This window comes from Ambystoma mexicanum, chromosome 2q (assembly GCF_040938575.1).
Source record: "Ambystoma mexicanum isolate Mex_15411 chromosome 2q, UKY_AmexF1_1, whole genome shotgun sequence".
In the NCBI taxonomy this organism is placed as follows: Eukaryota; Metazoa; Chordata; class Amphibia; order Caudata; family Ambystomatidae; genus Ambystoma; species Ambystoma mexicanum.
The window spans coordinates 1,226,917,830-1,226,942,042 of NC_090924.1; the positions used below are offsets into that span (position 1 = coordinate 1,226,917,830).

The 24,213-nt window shown below is 45.9% G+C and overlaps 1 protein-coding gene across 1 annotated transcript in view; it reads right to left on the bottom strand.

Annotated features, from left to right (window-relative positions):
• SCIN (scinderin) overlaps positions 1–24,213 on the bottom strand; it is a 535,504-nt gene that overhangs the window by 56,322 nt on the left and 454,969 nt on the right. The window contains exon 10 of the mRNA XM_069648620.1: positions 23,024–23,114. Within this exon, the coding sequence (XP_069504721.1) occupies positions 23,024–23,114 (91 nt within the window). The remainder of the gene's footprint in view (positions 1–23,023; positions 23,115–24,213) is intronic.

A 24,213-nucleotide genomic window follows, 5' to 3' on the forward strand; every position in this document is an offset into this window, starting at 1 on the left:
TCCCCTCAGCCTACGCTTAGGTGTGGAATTCCACAGATTGTGCCTGTTTTTTGCGAGAACGAGAGTGATTGCCCTTTATCCATCTCAGAATTGGTTGCTCCTCTGCATGGTGGTTCACCACATGTGCGTGGGGTCGCCTCCTTGCTTCCCCTTAATACTGAGCCTGTTCTTTGGTGCAGTCATGTTTTCAGAACAATAAAGAATCTCAAACAGGGGAAAATCTGAATTTGAGCAGCTCTGGAATTAAAGTACACAAAATCCAGGTGAAAAACACCACATAGGGCAGAATATTTCAGCATCTCATCCGACCTCTGTCTTTTTTGTACAATTTGGCATTTGAAGTATTGAGTTTATAATGAAAAAATAGAAAACTGCAACTACCACAAAGCAAATCATAAATGTTTGCCTGGAGTGACCATCTCAATCCAGACATGGTACAACTTCAGACTGTTTTCTACTGTTCTGCTTTTGTACAACATATCAGTTTAAATATGAGTCTCTAAGCATGCTGGTAGAGTGCTTCAGCAAATGCATTTCTTTCATAAGCCAAGAGGAGAAGTGTAGAAACACGTGACACATTCCTTGAATTTTAGGAAGTGCTCACCAATGTTGAAAATGCTGACTTGAAGGTAGCCCTCACATAATTTGCTTGTAACCATGTATTAGTCAAAACCCTCATTCTCCAGCATGGGGTCTGGCATGGATTCACATGCTCATGAATATTCCCCGTCGTCAGCCCAGGAATCCTCGGTAAAAGAAAAAAACCTTTAACTTTCGTTTTGTCTTTCTCCTATAAACCAATCACTGAGCTCTGGGTCATACTGCCCCCAGCCAATGACTGCCCTCTCCCTATGCCCCTCCTCTGGCAGCCATCTTCAGATTTTTACTGCATGTTCAAATGTTGGGAGTCCTCGTGCTTAGCTCTCAAGCCTTTACTGCGATTTTCCCTTTTTTTGGAAGAGTTATACTCTATTTTTCGGTCAATCAAGTCTGTCTGCTCCATCGATCATCCTTCCGATTAACAGGTACCCATTTTTCTGATTCTTCAGCACCCCTCAAGGGCAGATTTTGTCGGGTTTCTTCTGGAAGCTTCGAGAAGATTTTTCAGGCCTCCATCGTGTGGATCATGTCGGACAAGAAGAAGGATTCCCCTTCCCAAGCTTTGCTCCGACTGCGGTTTGCAGAATGTCTACATGGATGACAAACATTCCCACTGCCTGTACCCAACGCTTAAGGAGGAGGATTGTGCATTTTGCCGTGAACTCTCGAAAGGCATGTTGAAGGATTGGCGTTAACAGCTGGAAGAGTGGCTGCAGGCCAAGGCCTCTGCACCAGGTGGTTCACAGGAGCATGCCTCTCCTGGATCCGGGAAAGCTGAGTGGGCTTCTAAGTCCTTTGAGGGCGCCCCTCCCACGGTGTTCCAACAAAAGGCCAGGCACTGCAAGTCCGCTACTGTGGGGAGCGCCGCTAAGGCAGTCTCCTTGAGGGGCAGGGCGCGTTCGGCATCCCCATCTGCATCGGTCGCCAGTCAACGCTCTGGATCTTCATCCAAGAGGAAGTCGGATCACCTGGGCAAGCTGAAGGTGGCCCCGGAGGTGACCAAGGGGAAGACCAAACAGGGTACTGCGGCCGGCCTACCCTCGGCGGAGAGGGCCAAAGGGGATCAATGGTCCATCTCAATGCCTAAGGAGAAGCCCAGGCAGGACAAGGTGTCCAGGGCGACTGTGCGGGCCAAGCAGGACAAGGGGCCTGGCCTGACCGTGAAGGCCCAGGTGCGCCAGACGAAGTCGGTACCCTCCATCGAGGTGGTGGTAGCGTCCCTTTTGAAGACGCCGGGGCGGTCCCGCATTGAGCCCTTCAGATGGCAAGGGTGTCCCTTCCTCCCAGGAGGGAGTCATTGTTTAAGCCCATTGAGAAGACCCGGAGAAGAGGATGCTGATCATCTCCCCAAGACCATCCCTTCTGGACGTGAAGAATGGGGGGGGTGTTGAGGGCATCCAAGGCATGGATATCTCCTCTACCGATAAGGATGAGCTTGTTTACCTCCAGACCATCCAGGAGGCCGATGGCGATGAAGGAGATGTCGGAGTCACGCCCTACGAAGAGGGCACTGACGAGGGCGACGATGATGAGCATACCGTCAAGAAAGTAGACAAAGGGCCTCAAGATGATGAGGGCCTTGGCCCTGATCCTATGCCCCAACTGCCTGTGCCTGTCCCTACACCCCAGCTGCCACCGAGGGACCTTTCAATGGACCTACTCTCGACCCTTCATAAACTGGTATCCGAGATAAGGAGGAGGATGCCGGCGGCCCCGCCACCGGCTACCCCTGCGGTACCGGTGCCGGCCTGCTGGCTACGAAGGAACCTCCGGCCAAGAAGAGCAAGAGGAAGAGGCACCCGAGGCCTCCTTGTCACCCTTCACCTCCTTCTCTGCCACCCCACGCAGATGAGACGGACACAGCGACTACAACAGGCACAGATGACGACAGCGAGATGGGGACCTGCCGTTGTTTTGCCAAGATTCTCCCCGCCGGATTGGATCATTCCTTGCAATGATCTCCGGAGCATCAGAGCTTTTCCAGCTCATGCTGTAGGAGAAGAATGGCTGCTTATACCAGCGTTGCAAGACGAAGAGGAAGACCATCCTTTCAGTCCCGCTCCTGGATGACATTTGGGATTAAGAACTGATGCTCATGAAGAACACTTCTACAGCCCCAGCGAAGAGGGACCTCCTGGAGAAGAAGTACAGGGTGCTGGACTCTGCAACTAAGTGCTTGCGGGCCCAGCCGTCACCGGACTTGGTGGTTTCTGCAGCAGCCAAGAAGAAATCGCAGAGCTCGACATCTTCTGCAGCGTCTACCCCTCCGGACAACGAGGGGATCAAGTTGGATGTGATGGGTAGGAGAGTTATCACCAGCGCCCTCACTATTGTGGCACGATATGACCTTGAGCTCTGTTTTAAGCTCACCCCTCTACTGGACTTCCTCCCAGACGATAAGAGGGTAGAGGCATTGGAGATTCTACAAGAGGGCGAAGTGACGTTGGACCATACCATCATGGTGGCCACGGACATTGCGGACACGGATTTCCACCAGATGTGCAATGGCGTTTGCCTTCGCCGTCATGGCTGTCTCAAAGCCACCAACTTTTGACAGGAGGTCCAGACAAGGGTTTTGAACATGCCCTTTGATGGAGACAATCTTTTCGGGAAAGAGATGAATGAGTCCCTAGAGGCCATCAAGGCAGACAAGGAGACGGCACGTGCCCTGGGCACGCTACAGCAGTGACGGCTGTCATTTTGGTCCTCAGGAGGCAAGTCTTCGAGGGGATTTGGCAGGGGCTCCTCTTGGTACTGCCAACCCTCCCGCTCCCCAGCCAAAGAAACCAACAGGTGCCGTTGCAAGGCCGTTCCAAGGCCTTCAGAGGAGGACGCCGGCATCATCAGGGACCGTCGACCTCCAAGCAAGAATTAACCAGCCAGAATGTCGGGCCCCCACCCGTGCACCCCGGTGGGAGGCCAGCTGCTGAACTTTGTCAGCGTGTGGAAGACCATCTACATCGACCATTGGGTGCTGGACGCTCTCGCCCACGGACACACACTCCAACGAAAGTGTCCCCAAATACCACTGGTGGCCCGGCAGGAAAACCACATCCCTCACCTGCTGCTGGAAGTTTGGGCCATGTTAAAGAAAGGGGCGATAGAGCTGGTTCCAAAGCTGCTCCGGGGCTCCGGAGTTTACTCAAGGTACTTCCTCGTACGAAAGAAGACCGGGGCTGGAGGCCCAATCTCGACATGCGATGACTGAACAAATACATAAAGTCTCAGAAGTTCCGAATGGTCACTCTTCAACACGTGGCAGCTGGAAGAGGGAGACTTTCGGTCTGCGCTGGACCTGGAGGATGCGTACTTCCACATCTCCATTCACAAAAGACACTGCAAGTTTCTGCGCTTAGTCATTCAGGGGAAGCATTACCAATTCAAGGCCCTTCCCTTCAACTGAAATCGGTGCCCAGAGTCTTCACCAAGTGCCTGGCAGCGGTGGCGGCCCATCTACGACTGCAAGAGATCCACGTCTACCCTAACCTGGCTCATCCCGGGCCAGATCAGGAGAAGTCGCTGTCAACCACACAGCAAGGACCGTCCGCCTTCTGATGGATCTGGGGTTCTCAGTGAACTATGCAAAGTCCTGCTTCACTCCATCGCAGGACACGCTGTTGCTTGAATACCGACTCAACACGGTGTCATGCCTGGCATCACCGTCAGAAGAGAGGATAGCAGCCATCCTGGGCAGGGTGCAGCGGCTGCTAGCAGTGAAGATCCCCACAGTGAGGGCCATCAAGTCTCTGCTTGGCATGATGTCATCATGCATTTACCTCATCTAACTTTGCAGGTTACGGATGCGCCTGTTGCAGGAGTTCCACGACGCCCGTGGGTCGAGGTGTCCGGAAGTTTCCAAGACAGGATCGCGCTCGACGAGGGTTTCCGTCAAGCGATAAGGTGGTGGGGCGTGCGCTCTCATCTGACTGGAGGCATGGATTTCTGGCCCCACTGCACCAGGAGACTGTCACGACGGACCCTTCCCTGGAAGGATGTGGAACCCACAGTGGGAGTCTTCACGACAGAGGTCTGTGACTGTCGGAGGAAAAGACATTGCATATCAACTTTCTGGAGCTATGGGCAGTGTTTTGGGCCCTCAAATCATTCCTGACATTCCTCAAGGGCAAGGTGGTGCATACAACACCACCACAATATTTTACATCAGGAAACAGGGGGTGCCAGATGCCCAGCGCTCTCCAAAGAGGCGCAGGATTTATGGCACTGGGATGATCCTTATTCCGTTTAATCTGGCATGAGTAAAGAACACGGTGCCAACTCTCTGAGCAGGGAGCTTCACTCTTGCCACAACTGGGAACAAATGGGGCAATCCCCAGATCGACATGTTTGCGACGGCGATGAACACCAAGTGCTGGAGGTTTTGCCTGCAGTTTCCCACAGCAGGAGAGCATGGGGGACGTTTTTTATAATTCCCTTGGGAAGGCCTCCATCTGTATGCGTTCCCTCTGTTGCCGTTGTTACTTCGAGTCATCAGTCGACTCAGACGGTGCCGGTGCCGGATGATCCTCATTGCACCGGCTTGGCTGAGGCAGATCTGGTACCCGGACCTTCTCAGCATGTCAGTGTCCCCACCAGTCAATCTGCCAGTGATCGTGGATCTTCTCGCCACGGAAGGAGGCGTCTTCTTCACCATGATCCAGGGTCTCTGAACCTGAAGGCCTGGCTCCTGCAGTGCTAGAATTCGGAGGCTACAATCTCCCAGCGGACTGCAAGGAAGTTCTTGCCAAGGCTAGAGCATTGTCTGCTCTGAAATGCTACAGACACAAATAGAAGCGTTTTGCGATTTGCTGCCAGTCTCAGAAGATTAACCCCTTGCGGGTCACGGCTCCTCAAGTGCTTAAATATTTGCTGTCATTGACCAAATTGGGACTGGCCCATGCCTCTATTATGGTACATCTGTCGGCAATCTCCTGCTACACCAGATCTCCAGGACGGTCTTCCTTGTCCATCACCTCTGCAAGAGAAGTAGGTGAAATCCAGGCCTTGTCATGCAAGAGGCCTTACTTGACTTTTCATGAGACGAGGGTGGTGCTGCAGATGCAACCCTCCTTCATGCCCAAGGTTCCATCGGAATTTGACCTCAACAAGCCCTTGATGTTACCTGTATTGTTTCCGACGGCTTTGTTGCTGGCTGAAAGGACTTTGCACTCGCTGGATGTTGCTAGAGCGCTGAAGTTTAATGGGGCCTGCACAAAGAGTTTCCGGAAAACCTCCACACTTTTTGTGAACTTTGGTCCTGTGAACCATGGGAAGGCCCTGTCCAAGGCTTCTATTTCCAGGTGGCTCTCCGGCTGTATCACCTACTGTCACCGGTTGGCAAACTGTCCGCTGCCTGGCCGTCCAAGAGCCCATTCTACCAGAGTGATCACTACTACAACGGCGTTCTTGTCTGGTGTGCCCCTGCTAGACATCTGCAGAGCTGCTACCTGGAGGTGGACGCACACCTTCACAAAATTCTACTGCATCAACAGGATTCCAGGGAGGAGTCCAGAGTCGGCCAAGCAGTGCTGCGCAACCTGTCAGCTTGAAGGTGAGAATGGTGAGGAGGTAAGAGATGCTTATGTTCAGCCTTGCCACCTCCCGTGGTTGTGCATGTTGTACTGTTATGTATTCTTTATTCATGAGCATGTGAATCTATGCCAGACCCCATGCTGGAGAAGGAACAAGTTGCTTACCTGTAACTGTTGTTCTCCAACATGGGTCTGGCATGGATTCACATGCAAACCCTCTCACCGACCCCTCTGCGGCTCTTCTCTTGGTCCTACTGCCACTTTACATGCTACCAAATCTGAAGATGGCTGCCAGAGGAGGGGCTTAGGCAGAGGGCAGTCATTAGCTGGGGACAGTATGACCCAGAGCTCAGTGATTGGTTTATAGGAGAAAGACAGTTTATAAACGAAAGTGAAACTGTTTTTTTCTTTTACCGAGCATTCCCGGCCTGATGACGGGGAACATTCATGAGCATGTGACTCCATGACAGACCCCATGCTGGAGAACAACAGTTAAAGGTAAGTAACTTGTTCCTTCCACCCAGTTATTTTAATGCATGACAAAAAAGTAAAACAATGCCTAATCCTCAAATAATTTCTCTGGAGCAAATCAGAGAAACACTGAACATTTGTGATTATGTCTGATTCACAAATGCTAAAACTAGAGCAAAGCTGGAGATGCATGGAGCTTCTCAGAGATGCAAATGCAATTCACAAAATCCTGAAGGATATGAGGAAGTATGTAGCGTTTCAAACATTTGTAGCCCTAAGCAGAAACATTTATTTTCAAATACACATCTCTATGCTCAGAACTCTGTCCCCCAAAAATGCTAACATATAACTGTAATTCTGTATCAAAATAACCCTGAGAAGGCACGAGTGGGGAAATGATCCGCCCACCCAGACAGAAAGTAGACTACCACCATCAATGATACAATTGAGATAGAGCAGTAGAGCCCCAACCAGAAACCAGGAAATCATTCACCAGCAGTTAAATGGCATATGGCCAGAGAAATGAGAACGTAGGGACTGAGCACCACTTTTTCAGATAGTAAAGACAATGGGCCTCATTACACGGACGGCGGTAAGGGTTAACGGTCACCGTTAATGGCAACGGTGACCGTTAACCCTTACCGCCGTACTACGAGGTCCCTTTGCAGGTTGGAGGAATTAACGCCTGCTTGTTGCAGGCGTTAAAAACCAACCCGCTAAGGGACCTCGGAGCTAATTACGGCACCGCAAAATTGCGGTGCCGTAATTAGCGCCTTCCCCATTCCCATAGAGCCCTATGGGGCAGAAATGGGAATGGGGAAGGGCAATGGCGGAAGGGGGATTTACCGCCCCTCCAACCTTGGAATGGGGCGGTAAATCCCCTTTCCGCCAAGGCGGTGCCGGTAATTTACCGGCATGGTCCAGGGTGCTAATAGCACCCTGGATTACCGCCTTCCGTTTAATGAGGCCCAATGATAATTGTGTACTAATGGCACCATTCTTCAGGTGCAAGCTAGCAAACCATTCACGCACTAGGATGGAGATATATGTCACACATGAAAGGACACTTGCTGCACACTTCAATTGAAAAACACTGCTACCATACAATTCAATTACATGCTTCCTGTTTCATTACAAACTCATTTCAGCAAAAGTGTAACGAACGTATTGAAGTGGTAACATTTTATAAAGAATCAGACAGGCAACAATGGTCAATGCCTTTCAGACCAGAATGGGTCCCTCCCCAGGGAGAAATCTGTAAAATCAAAAGACACAATTTCTGCTTGTTTTGGAACATATCCATTTTTATACTCTGGGAATTGTAACAATTTGATAAAAGAGGCTTTTGTGTTTCACCCCAAGACAGGAGAAAGAATTGTTGGCAGGCAGTTTTCTTGATTCTGAGAATGTAATTTTTTGCATTAGTTGTCTATGTGGAATCTATTATGTGGCACAAACATTTAAAAAAGCAAGAACAAGGTGGAATCTACACAAATCATGGATTAGAAGAAATAATCAAATTCTTCTGTACAATGACATTTTAAATATATGGCCCACATTATGAGTGAACCGGTCCAGAAATACTCCTAGTCTGCCATAGGGGCTGTGAACTACCGGTAGGTCTGACCTGCCGGTAGTTCAGGCCCCTCCGGGAGATAATTAACTAGAGCTCCGGCACCGCTACTAACAGGGCCAGTGCGTCAGGGTTCCCTGTGGGACTCCACATTAACAGGAACTTACTGTTCCACTGTTGCCCGTGATATCCCCGAATTACCGGGATATTGGGCATAGGAAACGGTAATCTGAGGTTGCCGGTATGACGGCAGTACTACTGGCAGCATACCAGCAACCTCATAATGAGGGCCATAGTCATTCAATTGCACAGATGCAATTTCAAGAGTGGACATTGTGGACAAGCACTGCTTCAAAGGAGACATTTGGAAAATACTTGAGCAGAGAGAAGCATACTGGATATATTTGTTGGACACCCTGATTCCTGATTGCATGAATAGGGATTTGAACCTGCATTGTTTTTTTATGATCCCTGTTGAACATTATGTTTGCTTCTGGTTTGTGTGGAAAGTTAATTCTAGGAATTCAGTATATCTCAATTTGTACTTTGGTCATTAATGTTCTGCATTTCTGCCCATCACTATGTTGAGGAGCGATTCACCTCCTTTGCTGGGTTTTCTGTTGCTTTCTGGCTCCTTTCCTTGTTTTCATTTTGTAACTCAGATGCATGTTCACACCCCTTTTTTCTTTTCATCATCCTTACTTCCTTTTGCATTTTTCTTTGTTGGGTTTTTTATCTTTATTTTAATCAGCTTGCATTTTTAATTTTAATTTCATTATTGTATTTAAATGTTTTTCATTTTTAATTCTCAATTTTAAAATGTGTATCTTTACTATTCCTGAGATCTTACTATTTCTGCCATTTCTATTTTCTTTGTTTTATTGTTTTACTATTTTTTTGTCTACTTTTTTCTTTTGCCATGCTTTGTTTATTTTTTTTTCTCCAATGTTTGTGGTTTAATTTCAGGACATGTGAACTGAGTCATATAGTACGAGCTGATATGGTACTCTGGTACTTTGCTGGCTCCACGTCATCAAATTTCGAGCATGATGATGTTAGCGCTCTGCAGCACGGCACTGCATCACACATTTGTGCATGTTTATGTCATTGGTCGCTGCACAAAGGTTCACTGTGGAATTATTTGTGACTGCATAACAGCTTTGCAGTCATTGGGCCTCATTACAACCCTGGCGTTAAGGGGTTAACAGTGCCGTAAAAGGCTGCGGCACCGTTAAACCCTTAGCGCCCGATTCACACTTTAACACCTGCTTTTTGCAGGCGTTAAAGTCCAACCCGCTAAGGGACCTTGGTGCTAATTACGGCACCGTAATTTACGGTGCCGTAATTAGCGCCTTCCCCATTCCCATTGTGCCCTATGGGCCAAAAATGGGAATGGAGAAGGGGCCATGGTGAATGGGGAATTACCGCCCCACCAACCTTGTAATGTGGCGGTAATTCCGCCATCCACCATCGCGGAATCCGGCATGGACCATGGTGCTAATAGCACCATGGTCCAACGCCAGGGTCGTAATGAGGCCCATTGTAAATACTATAATTCTGCTTGTCATTGTGGCTCACACCACATCATTGTAGTACAGCAAGAATAATATGTAATTTTTCATGTGTTGTTTTCTGTTATTAGTCTCCTTTGGAAAGCTTTTTTTAACCCTAAGTGTTTACTCAATTTGGAATACTTACATTCTTGTATTTTTGTAGAAATTATTTTTGAAACACAAAGCTGATTTTATCAGCTTCTTCTCTTGCATGAATGCTTCTGGTACAATGACTTTTACTTTAAAGGTATGTTGTTTTGTTTACCAGTTTATATTTACAATGATTTCCTTTTGACTTTGTTCACCTTAAATCTTTTCAGATTGGGATTTTTTTTCCATCTTTCAGATTTTACCTTGATTTGTTATGGCAGTTTTTCTTGCAGGCCATGTATGCACGCTTTCATTATTTCTGCTCATCTTCTTGTTTTGTCTTTATCTAAAGTGTCACCTCTACTCTTCTTTTTTGGGATGTATACAGACATTACACTGAAGAAAGATCAATTGTGGTCAGGGAATGCATTGGCCATGGTTGCTGCCTGATTGTTTATTACATTTGACCACCTCAATTTGTTCATTTTTTTTGTTGAAATGATTTGTAATGTAACACAAAACTTGGCATTACATTTTGTCCTATAACATTAGCAGTGTTTTTCTCTTAAAGTGTGCAGCCATCACTGCAGGATTTTCCGTCAGTCCTTTCAGGTTTGACATGTGGCCTGTAATCAGAAGAGGAAGTACCGGGCATGAAATCTTGCAGTGTACCCACCAAGGTATAGGGTGAAAACCCCTACACGGAAAGCTGGTTGTAAGTACCATTATTGTGCTTGCAGCCTTGGTGGGGACTCATTTAAAAATCTCCTCCAAAAATAAATATTTTGGATTGAACGCCTTCATTGTTTATAACCAAGAGGAATGAACACAGAGTTGGACCTAACATGTTATTTATAATGCCCCTTTTAATATAACACACATTATGATAATTTCATCTGTGTTGTATAATAGGATGTGTGATCGGTAAGATCATCATATGACCAATTGATCTGGAATGTAGTTATATTATATTTATCCTTGTTATAATAGGATGTGTGATTGGCAAGTTATTAAATGACCAATCGATCTGGAACTCAAAAGTTATATATAGAACTGCCTTATTAGAGTCTAATTATATATAACAGATCTGATATATCCTAACAACACTGTAACTCACATTGACACCACAGAGAACTAGCCATCTGAATTAACTGTTTTTTTTTCATTCACACAGACATTTAGGACATAGATCTTTATTTGTCAACATGTAATGCACTAAAAACAAAGATGTTCTGCAATAATGGAATTCCATTAGAATCTAGGACAATATATGATTCCTTCTTGTTTGTTAACACCATGATGGCATGTGAGTAACGAGCTCTGGGGTTGGCAGATACCTGACACTTTTAACAATTGTACTTTTTCTTAGAATACTAGCTTAATACCCCGGCTTCACCTGTTATGATCATTCTCAGATTTCTTTTCATATTCCACTGAAGAAAATGAACAGATATTGTTGTTTGCCACAAAGGAAAAACGTGATACATGAAAATTTCACTAATTAATTGAACACCAAATTTTCATTTATCTCCGATTTAAATTCTCACATGTATATCATGTTTGTATGCTTACTCTGATTATTTGCAGTTGTGACCATTTTCGCTGCTAAACATACACCGCAAATAATCAGAGTAAGCATACAAATATGATATTCATGTGAAAATTTAAATCAGAGGTAAATAAAAATGTGGTTTTCAATTAATTAGTGAAATTAACATGCATCGAGGTTATTGCAAAACAAATGAATGAAAAGAAAGACACACTAACTCTCTCCTAAACAATGTGAAAACAAAAAAAATGCAAGACCTGATTAGCACAGACAGCATGATGATGAGTACTTTCTACAAATGACCTGTGGAACACCACAAAACGTAATGCCGAAAACCCTGCAAAATGTTAGTTATCAGAGCAATGGGATGACCCATCGAGCTAGAAATAGTTGCACTAATTCGGCAATGAAATAAAGAATAGTCCATGAAAGCTTCTTGACGCCTCACCTAACCGTTCATGAGGAGGTACGTCCCCAAGATCAACGCCATATAGAAACCCACAAACAAACATGACTTTGTTTTATATATATATATATATATATATATATATATATATATGTATATATATATATATATATATATATATATATATATATATATATATATATATTCAGTGAAAAAAACTTTGTTAAAGGGACGTTATGGTTAAGTTGCGCTACTAAAAACCTATGAAATTCAGTGAAAAAACTTTGTTAAAGAGACGTTATGGTTCCAAGTAAAACCGAAAACCCTTGAAATTCGCCAGTTATGGTAAGCTAAGCAACCATAACTCGCGCCACCACCGTGCACTGCTAAGACTAACACCCAGGACATCAAAGATGACATCACAAATGTCATTGATGACATTGAGTCATGTTGATTGCTTAACAAATGACAGCATATACAAACGTGCTTAATGCAAGTATATTAGTATGTTAGCAACAGACGTAGTTGACTGATATTGTCTCATGTAATAAATAGCATGTGGGATAAAGATGTAGTAACAATGATATATTGTAACTGTGTTTCACACACTGCTCTCACAGTAAAATAGAAATACTGTGCCCTTTGTATTATAAAGGCAGTGGTAGAAGTGTACCGAAAAAAGTAGTGGAACTGTGGTCTCAGCAGGGCAGAGGATTTAGAAGGTAAGCGAGCGCTAATGCATTGGTGCTCTGGTACTTTTGAACAAAATCCCTTAATATATACTAAAGCCCTTGCTTGTTTTTTTCATAGGAAAGAGTAACAGCTCTTTGTCTACCGCTAACTTTGATGGTAAGTGCTTGTTCCTTAAGTCCTCATATAGAATAATTGAATGTGTATTTATTACTACTCAAACACACTTCTTTGCAGCCTGGTTTAGCAATAACAGAGTGTTGACAATTTAGTTTCCAGGTCCATCAGTGTGGTGTGTTCACACACCCTTCATCCCTTGAATAACTTGACACCAGGGTTCTGGATTATGTGTCTGTGTTCTGTGAGGATGACCTCGGTGTCACTGGCATAGTTTTTATAATGCACACCCAGACAGGTGATCCATGAGAAAGAGGAGGGACCTGATGTAAATGTTAAATAACGTTGGGGCAATACATGCAGCAATGGGGGTGGAACTGCAGTCATTTATTGCTATTCAAGCAGTGTGAGGCCCCATGAAAGACTCAATTCCTTTGGCGACCAGGCCAGAGCAACAAGTCTGGTCCTTTAATCTGGTCACCAGCAGAGTGGTCGACCAGATCAAATGCTGCAGAGAGATCCAGCAGAATAAGCAAGGCATGGCGCTCTTTATCCACCATGCTGGTCAGGATGGACTTAAGATCCACATAGCCACTGGCACAAGCTCAGCTCGACTGCCGAGAGAGATTGAATCTTCCCCATCGGCAACAATTCACCATTCAATGGACGACCATAATTGGCCTTAATTGGTGTTAAAGGAGATGCTAGGAAGTACATGAAGGTCACCAAGAGAAGCAAAAACGTATATGTACATATGAGGTATCCATGCTAAACACACCACTGACATCTGAGGAGCAGGTTAAAATAAACCATAGTGAACACTGTAATTTGTTCAATTCATCAGGGAATCAAATATGTTTGTGCTGAAAATGAAGGCAGTTGGTTGAGACGCAGGTGGAATGCCTCCGCCTTCCATTTTTCAAGTATGGAATCATACCAAAGGCCAGAACATAAATGGGAAGTGTGAGGTTCATATCCTGGGTACATGGATTGGAGGAGAGGACTCTGATCCTGGCCATCAACTACTTTCAGAAATCTGCCTTGGTTCTAGATCTGAAAGTGATGAGATTAACTCACTGTAATCTATGATCATCTTTCATCCATGGCCACAATCTTCGAGCAGGTGTTCATGGCCATAACATGTGTTAACAGATTTAAATAAAGGACTGTGGGGGCTGTGCTCCCTGAGGATTATCCATCACGTTTCTTTCTGTTTTCATGATTTCATTAGAAGCCATTAGGTCTTCTTTTCTCAAAGGTTGCATCTTCTTATTGGAATATCACAGCAGTGATTATGGATTGCACACTCCAATGCTTTGAGGTCGCGGCACATGAACACCAATTTTTCCTTCCTCCCGGATGGAAGCAGACAAATGATCAGTCATGGTTCTGATGCTCCATCACAGTGTGGGGGCTGCTATCAGACAGTTTGCTAAATCCATGGTACCTGCACCCTCACATTGCCCTTGTCAGTGTTGGGGTTCTGCTGCTCTGACAAACTGTCCGAATAATGGTTCCAGCCGTGTAAGGCAGTGACTCTGGGAGGGGGGAAGTAGGTTAAGGTGAGGGAGATCCAGATGGGTAGAGCAGTGTCAGGTTCTCATTTTTTCTTTAATGCAGGTAGGGCATTCTCAAAAACGAGAGTGTGTGAGGGTGGTGAGAAAACTGAAATTTAATGCTGGGGTATGGGAAGGTGGCGGTTGGCTACAAAAGGATGGTCAAAGAGTGTGGCAGAATGCCACATAATTATTCCTTTTTGGGGTGGATGAGGGACACAAAGTCACATGATGGAGGTGAGGAGGATAGCAGAATGGAAGGTATATTTTCTCCTGTAATGTGCTGGAGTGGGGTGCACAGGCAAAGTTGGAGGGTGAAAGGTTGGCAGGCATTTTTTGCTATTCTGTGTGGGGTAGGAGGGAGAGAAGTATGATATGGTATGAAATTATATGATATTTTATTTATATCGCGCCTATATACAAGTTTTTCTACAGGTTTTTCAAGGCGTAACAAGGCGAGGGAGTGGAACAAGAGGGAACAACACAACTATCTTACTAGGCCCAGTGACATTGAGATCATGCAAGTGCAGGGGAGCGGGAGAGGGAGAAGTGCCAGGGGAAAGGGAGGAGGAGCAAGTGCAAGACATAGGATTAGACAATGCAAACAAGAAGTGCGGCCAGCGGGTGGCAGTGCAAAGGTTAAGTGCAGAAAACAGGTGAAATATAAGTGCAAGTATGGGGGGGTTATAGGATTGCAGACACAGCCCCAAGTGCAGAGTTGCCAGGGGGACAGTGCAGGTGTGCAGCTGGGATGCCAGGAGCCTGGGCCCATGGTTTCATAGGGTGGCCAGGTAACCAGTGCAGTATCGGACAGGAGATCAGCAGGTTAGCGGAATACAGAAGGCAGAAGCAAAGAGGAAAGTCTTGAGCTGCTTCCAGAACCACAGATGGTTCTGCTCAAGTTTCAGAGAGGCAGGGAGGCGCTAGCCGAAGAGAGAGGTCTGCCCCAAACTGGTTGCTTGGAAAAGCGACTGACCCTCAAGAAGGTGGAGTTGGAGGAGCGAAGTGCTTAAGAAAGAAGATACTTCAGAAGAGAAAGCTGGTGATATTTTGGTCCCAGGCCCCAGTAGTTATTGTGGACAATGCAAAGGGTCTTGTACTTGACCCTTGCAGCAACTGGGAGCCAATTGAGAGATTTCAGTGCTGGAGAGATACGATCTCTGAGCTTAAGGTGAAGTACACGTCTTGCAGGCCTGTTCTGGATGAGTTGCAGAGGGCGGAGAGTAGAGGCAGACAGATTTAAAAGGAGGCTGTTACAGTAGTCAAGTCTAGAGAGAACCAGAGCTCTAGATACAGTGAGCTTCTGGGGGGAGGAGAGGAAAGGAAGAATAACTCTGAGGTGGTGCAGATGGTAATTCGACTTCTACCCCCGAGGGTCTTAGCCTCAGAGGTGGGGGCAGGAGGAGGGCCAAGGGAGGCCGGCCAGAGAGTGGCGGGCAAGAGAGTGGCAGGGGTGTCGATGAGGAGGATCTCAGTCTTGCTTGTATTCAGGCAGAGATCATTGGCTGTGCACCACTCCTGAATTGCAATCAGACAATCCGGGATGAGAGAGGGAGAAGAGGCAGCAGAGGGGAGCCTGAAAGCGAGCTTGGTGTCATCCGCATAGCACTGGAAATTTGAACAGAGAGTGGCAATGCGATGGGCAAGAGGCGCCAGGTAATGGTTGACAACCAGGGAGAAAGGTTTGACCCCTGGAGAACACCGCAGATGGAGAGAGAGATAGAGGAGAGGAAGGACCCAAGTTTGACCTGGGAGGGTCGGTCAGAGAGGGAAGAAGCCAGCCAAGCCAGAGCTTGATCAGTGATACAAAGGTTATCACGGGGCCGGTTGAGCAGGATGACATGGCTGACCGTGTCAAAGGCAGCAGAGAGATCAAGTAGGATGAGGACAGAGGGGAGATTAGAATCAAGGTTTGAGAGCAGGTCTTCCCAGATGTTCAGGAGAGCAATTTCTGAGCTTCTGGCTGCTCTAAAGCCAGACTGATGGTCATGGAGACAACCGAAAGATTCAGTGTGAAGATTAAGCTGGAAGATGGCCAGCTTTTCCAGGAGTTTGCCAAGGAAAGGAGTGATATAGATCAGGCGATAGTTAGCCGGAAGGGAGGGGTCGGCTGTGGGTTTCTTGAGAAGAGGGTGCACAAGAGAATGATTCAAGGGGGAGTGGAAGGTTTCGGAGGTGAAAGAATGGTTGCAGAACTTAGCCAAAGCTGGGGCGAAGGTACCAATATGGTGCTTGATGGTTTTGGAAGAACAGGGAAGAACCTGTTTGGAAGAGGTTTTCATAGATCTTCAGCTTCCACCCGACGGAGCAAGAAACAATACAGGCCCTAATACTTCAATTGAAACCGACAAAAGACCTAGCATTTCCTATGCCAGCCTGTACTGATATCCGCTTAGCAACTAATCTTACCCCATTCGTAACAATCTTTGTGAATAAATCACTCACAGAAGGCTATGTTCCACATGCACTTAAGGGCATGTTGGTAAGACCTTTGTTGAAAAAGCCCAACCTAGACCCTGTGGTACTTAAAAACTATCGTCTGGTAGCCAACTAATGCTGGCCTACCAAAATCCTGGACAAAAATCATCTGCAATCAATTTCAACACTTCGTTGACAGTAGAGATATCCTCGACGAACATCAATCGGGATTTGGCCCTAACCATGGGACAGAGTCCGGCCGATTAGCAGTCCAGGACGACCTACTAGAAGCCGCGGATAGGGGAAGCAACTCAATATTGCTGATGATTGACCTGTCCGTGGAATATGATACAATCAACCATAAGACTATCCTTCAGCGGATTAGACATATTGGTAGAGCAGCCAAAGTAGTGATAGACTGGTTTGACCCCTTCATACGGGACAGAACACAGCAGGTGATATTGGGAGCATTTCCCTCAGAATTAATACAATTGAGGTGCGGAGTCCCCCAGGGGTCAGCACTCTCACCTGTGATCTTTAACCTATTTATTCGACCACTGTTTGACATCTTGAGGAGACACGGTCTACGATTTCACTCATATGCCGACGATACACAGATTTATGTGGAAACAGACAACCTCCCGGAGGCATTTGAGATGATAGTCCATTGTATGCAAGATATAAAAAAATGGATGGCCTGCAATCAATTACAGCTGAATGCAGGCAAAACGGAAATAATTTTATTGAGATCAGAGAAGAAAAATAGAGAGGAAGACACAAACTTTACCCCACAGATTCTGGGAGTGAGTATTCCGTTCTCAAAGAAAGTGAAAAACCTCTGGTGTATTTGGCAAGAAAATCTGGCCAGCGAAGCCCAGTAGGGGCAAAAGTAAAAGCAGTATACTGCTCTCTGCGGCTGCTTAGAAATGTGCTCCCCTTCTTAAAACCTCAAGACTGTCCAATAGTGGTGGGAGCCTTGGTAAATTCCCACCTTGACTACTGTAATAGTCTTATGACAGGGATCCCCAGGAAACAAATGCTAAGACTACAGAGGGCCCAGAATGCGGCAGTTAGGTTAACGGCCCATCTGGGTAAAAGAGATCACGTGTCCACATCCAGGAAAGCATTGCACTGGCTGATGGTGAAGGATCGCATTAAATTTAAGGTGGCATGCCTGGTGTAAAAATGTTATCACAAACTTGCACCCGATACCTGAACACCAGAATTCGCCACTACTATCCATACAGAGATCTCCAATCAGAAGATAAACTTCTGCTCTGTGTCCCGAAGACAAAACTGATCTCTAAAGGTGACAGGAGGTTCTCTGTGTTTGGGTCTAAGCCGTGGAACCAGTTGCCCCTTAGCATCCGCACATGCACCACTCTGGCAAGATTCAGAAAAGAACTGAAAACCTTCTTATTTAAATAAACTTACTCCTCAGGGTCACTCCAGGCTCCCAGAGTGATATATTCTACTCTTTAGTTAACACCTGCACCTGAATGCAGTTATCTGCCTGGTGCACGTAAGAAATTATTCAAATTCAAATTCAAAAATAGATCGGACATGTTTTGAAACCTTATCTGAGGTGAAGAGAGGAAAGGTCACAAGGTACAGGTACACAAGGTTGGTGAATAAGAGTGGCAGAGAATCAGGCATTTTCTTTCTTTTTTGGATATAGTCCCCCCTGCCTCAGCTCTCCAACCACAGGATGCTAGTCCATTTGAAAATAGCATTGTTTGTAAATGGTATGAGCCAGTTGGGGAAGGGGGTATCAACAGCATACATTTACAGATGCAAAGCTATCATCTCTGAGCTATATTCTGCCACCAGTTCTGTGATAAACCAGAAGCTGTCTGACCCGCTAGTCCCCGCAGATCTCTCTCTCAGGTGGCCAGGGCAATGGCCATTACCTTTGTATCCAGACCCTGGGGGTGGACCAGTGTGGAAGGATCACCTGAGTGAGGAGTCTTCGGGGACTGGGAGTGAGACATTGGATGGTGAGATGCGGTGTCCCTCTCCCTGTAACATTATTTTCCCATCCTACTCCATCGAATATTTAGAAACTCAACCTCCTCATCCTTTCCTGCACAAACACTTTTACATGGACAGCCTATTCTGGGAGAAAACAGACTCACGGCCGAGCCGTGTACCTGACATGTCCCAATGCTATGGTCAGGTGAGGTCAAGCAATTATTGACAATCACTCACACCTGACTTCTATTACACTTCCCCACATGGATAAATGGAGGAGCACACTCTGAGCGAGGCAAAGCACACACAGGTACAGCAGTTTCAAGTTAGTAGCTGAACGAGAAGAGAAAGATGGCAAGGCACGAGAGATTCATGAGAAGGGCAACCCCCTTGATCTTTTCGGCAGGAAGCCATTACTTTCAAGAGAACTTCAAGGCAGAAAGCGTACGACCAGGAAACCAGGCTGAAGAATCCTGCAATGTGTGTCATAGATATCGAGGGCCCTGACCAAGGTGGGATGAGCTGCTGACATCTTGGTATCATCCTTGGCTCCAAGAACAAATAAAGGACACATAATGCAGTGGTGAGTTGGGAGAATGATGCCAGACCAGTCTGTGTTGAAGTCAAGGTTACAAGCGGTCACATTGTAAAACGAATGAGCATCATTGATGAAAGGAGCGAGTAAAGCTAAATTGGTGGTGAATGTTTGAACTTAAGAAGGAAGGATACAATACCATTGACAGAGTGGACCAGTACCCTAAATGTGCTCTATCGAAGGTCTGTCTACAGTATCCAGACAAGAGAAACGAAAGTAGAAGATTGATGTGAAGTATAATTGTGTAAAGTGAATCGAAGTGGTCCTGTGACGAAACCAATCGCACATTCGAAAGTCTTCGATACGAATAATGATATTATATGATATTATAGTTTATTTATATAGTGCCTATACACAATGTGTTTCAAAGCGCTTCAAGGCAAGGGAGGAAACAATGCAAAATACAATGGGCCTCATTATGAGGAGGGCGGGAAGGGGTTAACGGTGCTGGTAAAGGTGCCAGAGCCGTTAATCCCTTACTGCCCTATTACAAGGTCCGCTCGCGGGACCCTCAAACTACCTGTTTTGAAGAGGTTTTCATAGATCGGACATGTCTTGAAACCTTATCTGGGGAGAAGAGAGGAAAGGTCACAAGGTACAGGTACACAAGGTTAGTGAATAAGAGTGGCAGAGAATCAGGCATTTTCTTTCTTTTTTGGGATATAGCCCCCCCCTGCCGCATCGCTCCACCCACAGGATGGTAGTCCATTTGAAAATAACATTGTTTGTAAATGGTACGAGCGAGTTGGGGAAGGGGGTATCAACAGCATACATTTACAGATGCACAGCTATCATCTCTGACCTATATTCTGCCACCGGTTCTGTGATAAACCTGAAGCTGTCTGACCCGCTGGTCCCCGCAGATCTCTCTCTCAGGTGGCCAGGGCATGGCCATTACCTTTGTTTCCAGACTCTGGGTGTGGACCAGTGTGGAAGGATCACCTGAGTGAGGAGTCTTTGGGGACTGGGAGTGGGACATTGGATGGTGAGATGCGGTGTCCCTCTCCCTGTAACATTATTTTTCCATCCTACTCCATCGAATATTTAGAAACTCAACCTCCTCATCCCTTCCTGCACAAACACTTTTACATGGGCAGCCCACTCTGGGAGAAAACAGACTCACAGCCGAGCCGTGTACCTGACATGTCCCAATGCCTTGGTCAGGTGAGGTCAAGCAATTATTGACAATCACGCACACCTGACTTCTATTATACTTCCGCACATGGATAAAAGGAGGAGCACGAGAGCACACTCTGAGCGAGGCAAAGCACACACAGGTACAGCAGTTTCGAGTTAGTAGCTGAACGAGAAGCGAAAGATGGCAAGGCACGAGAGGTTCATGAGAAGGGCAACCCCCTTGACCTTTTCGGCAGGAAGCCATTACTTTCAAGAGACCTTCAAGGCAGAAAGTGTACGACCAGGAAACCAGGCTGAAGAATCCTGCATTGTGTGTCATAGATATCGAGGGCCATGACCAAGGTGGGAGGAGCTGCAGACACCTTGGTATTGCCCTTGGCTCCAAGAACAAATAAAGGACAATTAACAATGCAGTGGTGAATTGGGAGACTGATGCCAGACCAGTCTGTGTTGAAGTCAAGGTTACAAGCGGTCACATTGTAAAATGAATGAGCATTATTGATGAAAGGAGCGAGTAAAGCTAAATTGTTGGTGAAGGTTTGAATTTAAGAAGGAAGGATACAGTACCATTGTCAGAGTGGACCAATACCCTAAATGTGCTCTATCGAAGGTCTGTGTACAGTATCCAGACAAGAGAAACGAAAGTAGAAGATTGATGTGAAGTATAATTGTGTAAAGTGAACTGAGGTGGTCCTGTGACAAAACCAATCGCACATTCGAAAGTCTTCGATTCGAATAATGATATGATATGATATTATAGTTTATTTATTTAGCGCCTATACACAATGTGTTTCAAAGCGCTTCAAGGCAAGGGAGGAAACAATGCAAAATACAATGGGCCTCATTACGAGGAGGGCAGGAAGGGGTTAACAGTGCTGGTAAAGGTGCCGGAGCCATTAACCCCTTACTGCCCCATTACGAGGTCCGCTCGCGGGACCCGCTCAGGACGCCTGGTTTTACCAAACGTCCTTAGTGAGTCCAGTGAGCGGCCCAGAATGCTAACAACGGGCCCATCATTAAGGGGCCCATTGTTAGCATGCGCCCTATTCACATTGAGCCCTACGGGGACTCAAATGGGAATGGGGATGGACCGGGTCTGGGTTCCCTGAATGAGAAAATACTGGGCCCTCCAAGGTCGGAATGGCCCGGTATTTCCCCATTCAGGGAACATGGACCGGGTTTGGGGGTAGCCATGCCCTTATTAAGGGCATGGCTACCTCCAAACTCGTAATGAGGCCCAATGACATTCTTGCAGGCCATGAACAGTAAGGATGTGAAATTAACTATCATACTCGGCCTGACGACATTTCAGATAGTGCAAGAGCTAAGACATAGATAAGGAAGGGAGGGGGAGAGTGGGAAGGAAATGGAAACAGACAGGCGACTACCATACTAGGCCTGACGACATTTCTGGTAGAGCCGGAGAAAACAAAAGGTGAGGGAGAGGGGTGCAGAAAGGGAGGAGAGTAACAAAACAAGTGACTATCGTACTAGGCCTCATGACATGTCAGATAGTGCTGGAGGGTGGGGAGAGGGGAAAAAAACAAGTAAGGGGAGGGGGGAGGAGACAGACGAGATTGCTTTCATACTAGGTCCAGGGACAATTCTGATAGTAAGTAAGTGCATAGAAAAAGTAAGGGGAGGAGGGGAGGAGATAGGAAAAGGGAGAAAGGTAGAGGAGGGGAGAACAAGGAGTAAACCGTCAAAAAGAGTGGAGAAGCAAGAGGGGAGAGCGAATACAATTGCAGAAGTCAGTAGTAACACACAATGTTGCAAGTCTGGATACAAGATGACGATGGGAACAGCATGATTCAGGGCAACCATGAGAAAGGATGATGCACGGTGAATCAATGAAGTCCATAAAAGTCAAATCCAGCATTGGCCACAAGACAGTGATGGTGAAACCAGAATATATCAGGACATACTACTGTAGAAGTAGGCTGGAGGGGAGAGAATATTGAGAGGACCTCAGCCCGGATAAGGGGGATCCGTGGACTGAGCCCGGATGAGGGAGACCAAGTTTTGAACATTGTGAACATTGTAGAAAAGGAGTCTGAGCCCGGACGAGGGGGACGCGTGGTCGGCGCCCGAAGGAGGGAGACCAATCTTTAACTTATGAATGTGAGAACCCTGTCAAAGGAAAGGAACTTTTGTGTTTTGTTTATTACGTCAAGCCCGCTGCAATAAGAGACTGTCATTGCGAGAGAGACTTTGGAGTAAGGCCCTGATGCCTATGTGTTGAACAGTTTCCTCGTGGCCAAGAAGCCAGAGTGTGTGCAAAGCCTGCACATGCCACCTTGCGCTGAGCCAAAAACGTGGGGAAGGGAAGCCAACTGCTCAACTATCCTGATATATAATTTCTTGTTTCTTTTGCATACATTGTTATCCCACACCATTCTGTATTTAGAAGTAGGCCCTTTTTTGACAGACTCGACTGCGTTATTATTATTTGATGGTCATAGATTGCTCCCATCCTTAGTTTTAGGTTTGGATAGGCATTCAACTAACCCATTTGAAGTTCAATAAACACCCTTCAACTGTGGTCACTTGTGTCTGTCTTCACTGTTTGATACCATGCCTTCGTTTTAGTTCCCAGTGATGACACAGGAAGATGAAGCAGTCTATCAGATGTTCACTTGGAAGGACTCAGTGAAATGTATCCCGGCAGTTGAAAGCTACCCATCTGTAATTCTTTATTTATTATTAAGGATAGAGGTACAAATACTGATTATAAAAATAACATTTTATGGAAGCGTGGATTACACAAACCTGAACAGCATTCCCGTTGAGTGAACGATCAAGCTGCACGGTCAGAAAGGCGGATGTTGTCAGCTCATCTCTTGTTGCATGCATTCCTTGCCTAAAGCGGACATTAAAAAAAATAAGAACGCTTATGGTGAGATGGGGAACTTTTTGAGACATTTCAAAGAGAAATCTCTTAGCAATTAAACTTTTGTGATTTTTGTTTGAAATGTTCACCTTCAAGAGCCACTTCGGATAGCAACAAGACAACAGGTATCCAAGTATAAAACTGTTAACATATCAAATTCACATTTAAAAACAGATATAAAGGTAAAATAAAACATAGACATGTATGACAAAAATGATTGCCATTTATAGAATAAAAACACTAATTAGAACGCCATTAATGTACAGGGAACAAATCAAGCCCTGTGCCACTGAGGCTGTTTCCATAGTCTTGCTATCATGCCTGACAACACACTTCTCCGGCCTGACATATCTTGATCTGATTTACTATGCGGCAATCAAAAAGCAGATGAAGTATTTTGTCACCTGTACATCACAGTCCCCTAAAAGATAAGAAAGGGCATTTCAATAGGTGAAAACCTAAGCACAGGCCCTACAGTGGACAGAGTGCTAAAACATGTTGTTCAAGATCCTCCACTGGGCCCTGACAGCAAGGGCATCTTGTGTCAGCCGATAGTTTCCAGTTATTTAACTTTTTGGCCAAAGAAAGTATATTTAACTTTGCCACGGCAAACACGCACCTTTGTTGTGGCCTAGTAAATATGCGCAGATGAGGCTCTTGAACAGTTTCCATCACTCCATGGCTTATATCTCTGTTGCAACTTTAAAGTGCTCATGCTCACTGGCAGATATCTCTGTTGAAGGTCCCGCCCGATTCAAGCAACCTTTCCATGTTAAGGCTTTGCAGCTCGAGTTTCAGGGCAATTTTACATTTTGAAGAAGTAGCCATAGAACAATGTTCCTTACATGTGGAGTCTCTTCAAAATAACCTTTTTATGGATATAGTTGGCCAGCCTATAATGCACCCTTTTAAATACTATCAGGGCTCCAATCTCGGCCTCTTGTGCTATTTTAGGTAAACTTTGCAGCAGGAGAAATAATCTTTTCCAGAAGCTCCTTCTGGTAATCGCAATATTTTTTTGTAGCTGGGTCTAACCACCGTGTTTTTGCACTGTAGTCCACAATGCCAC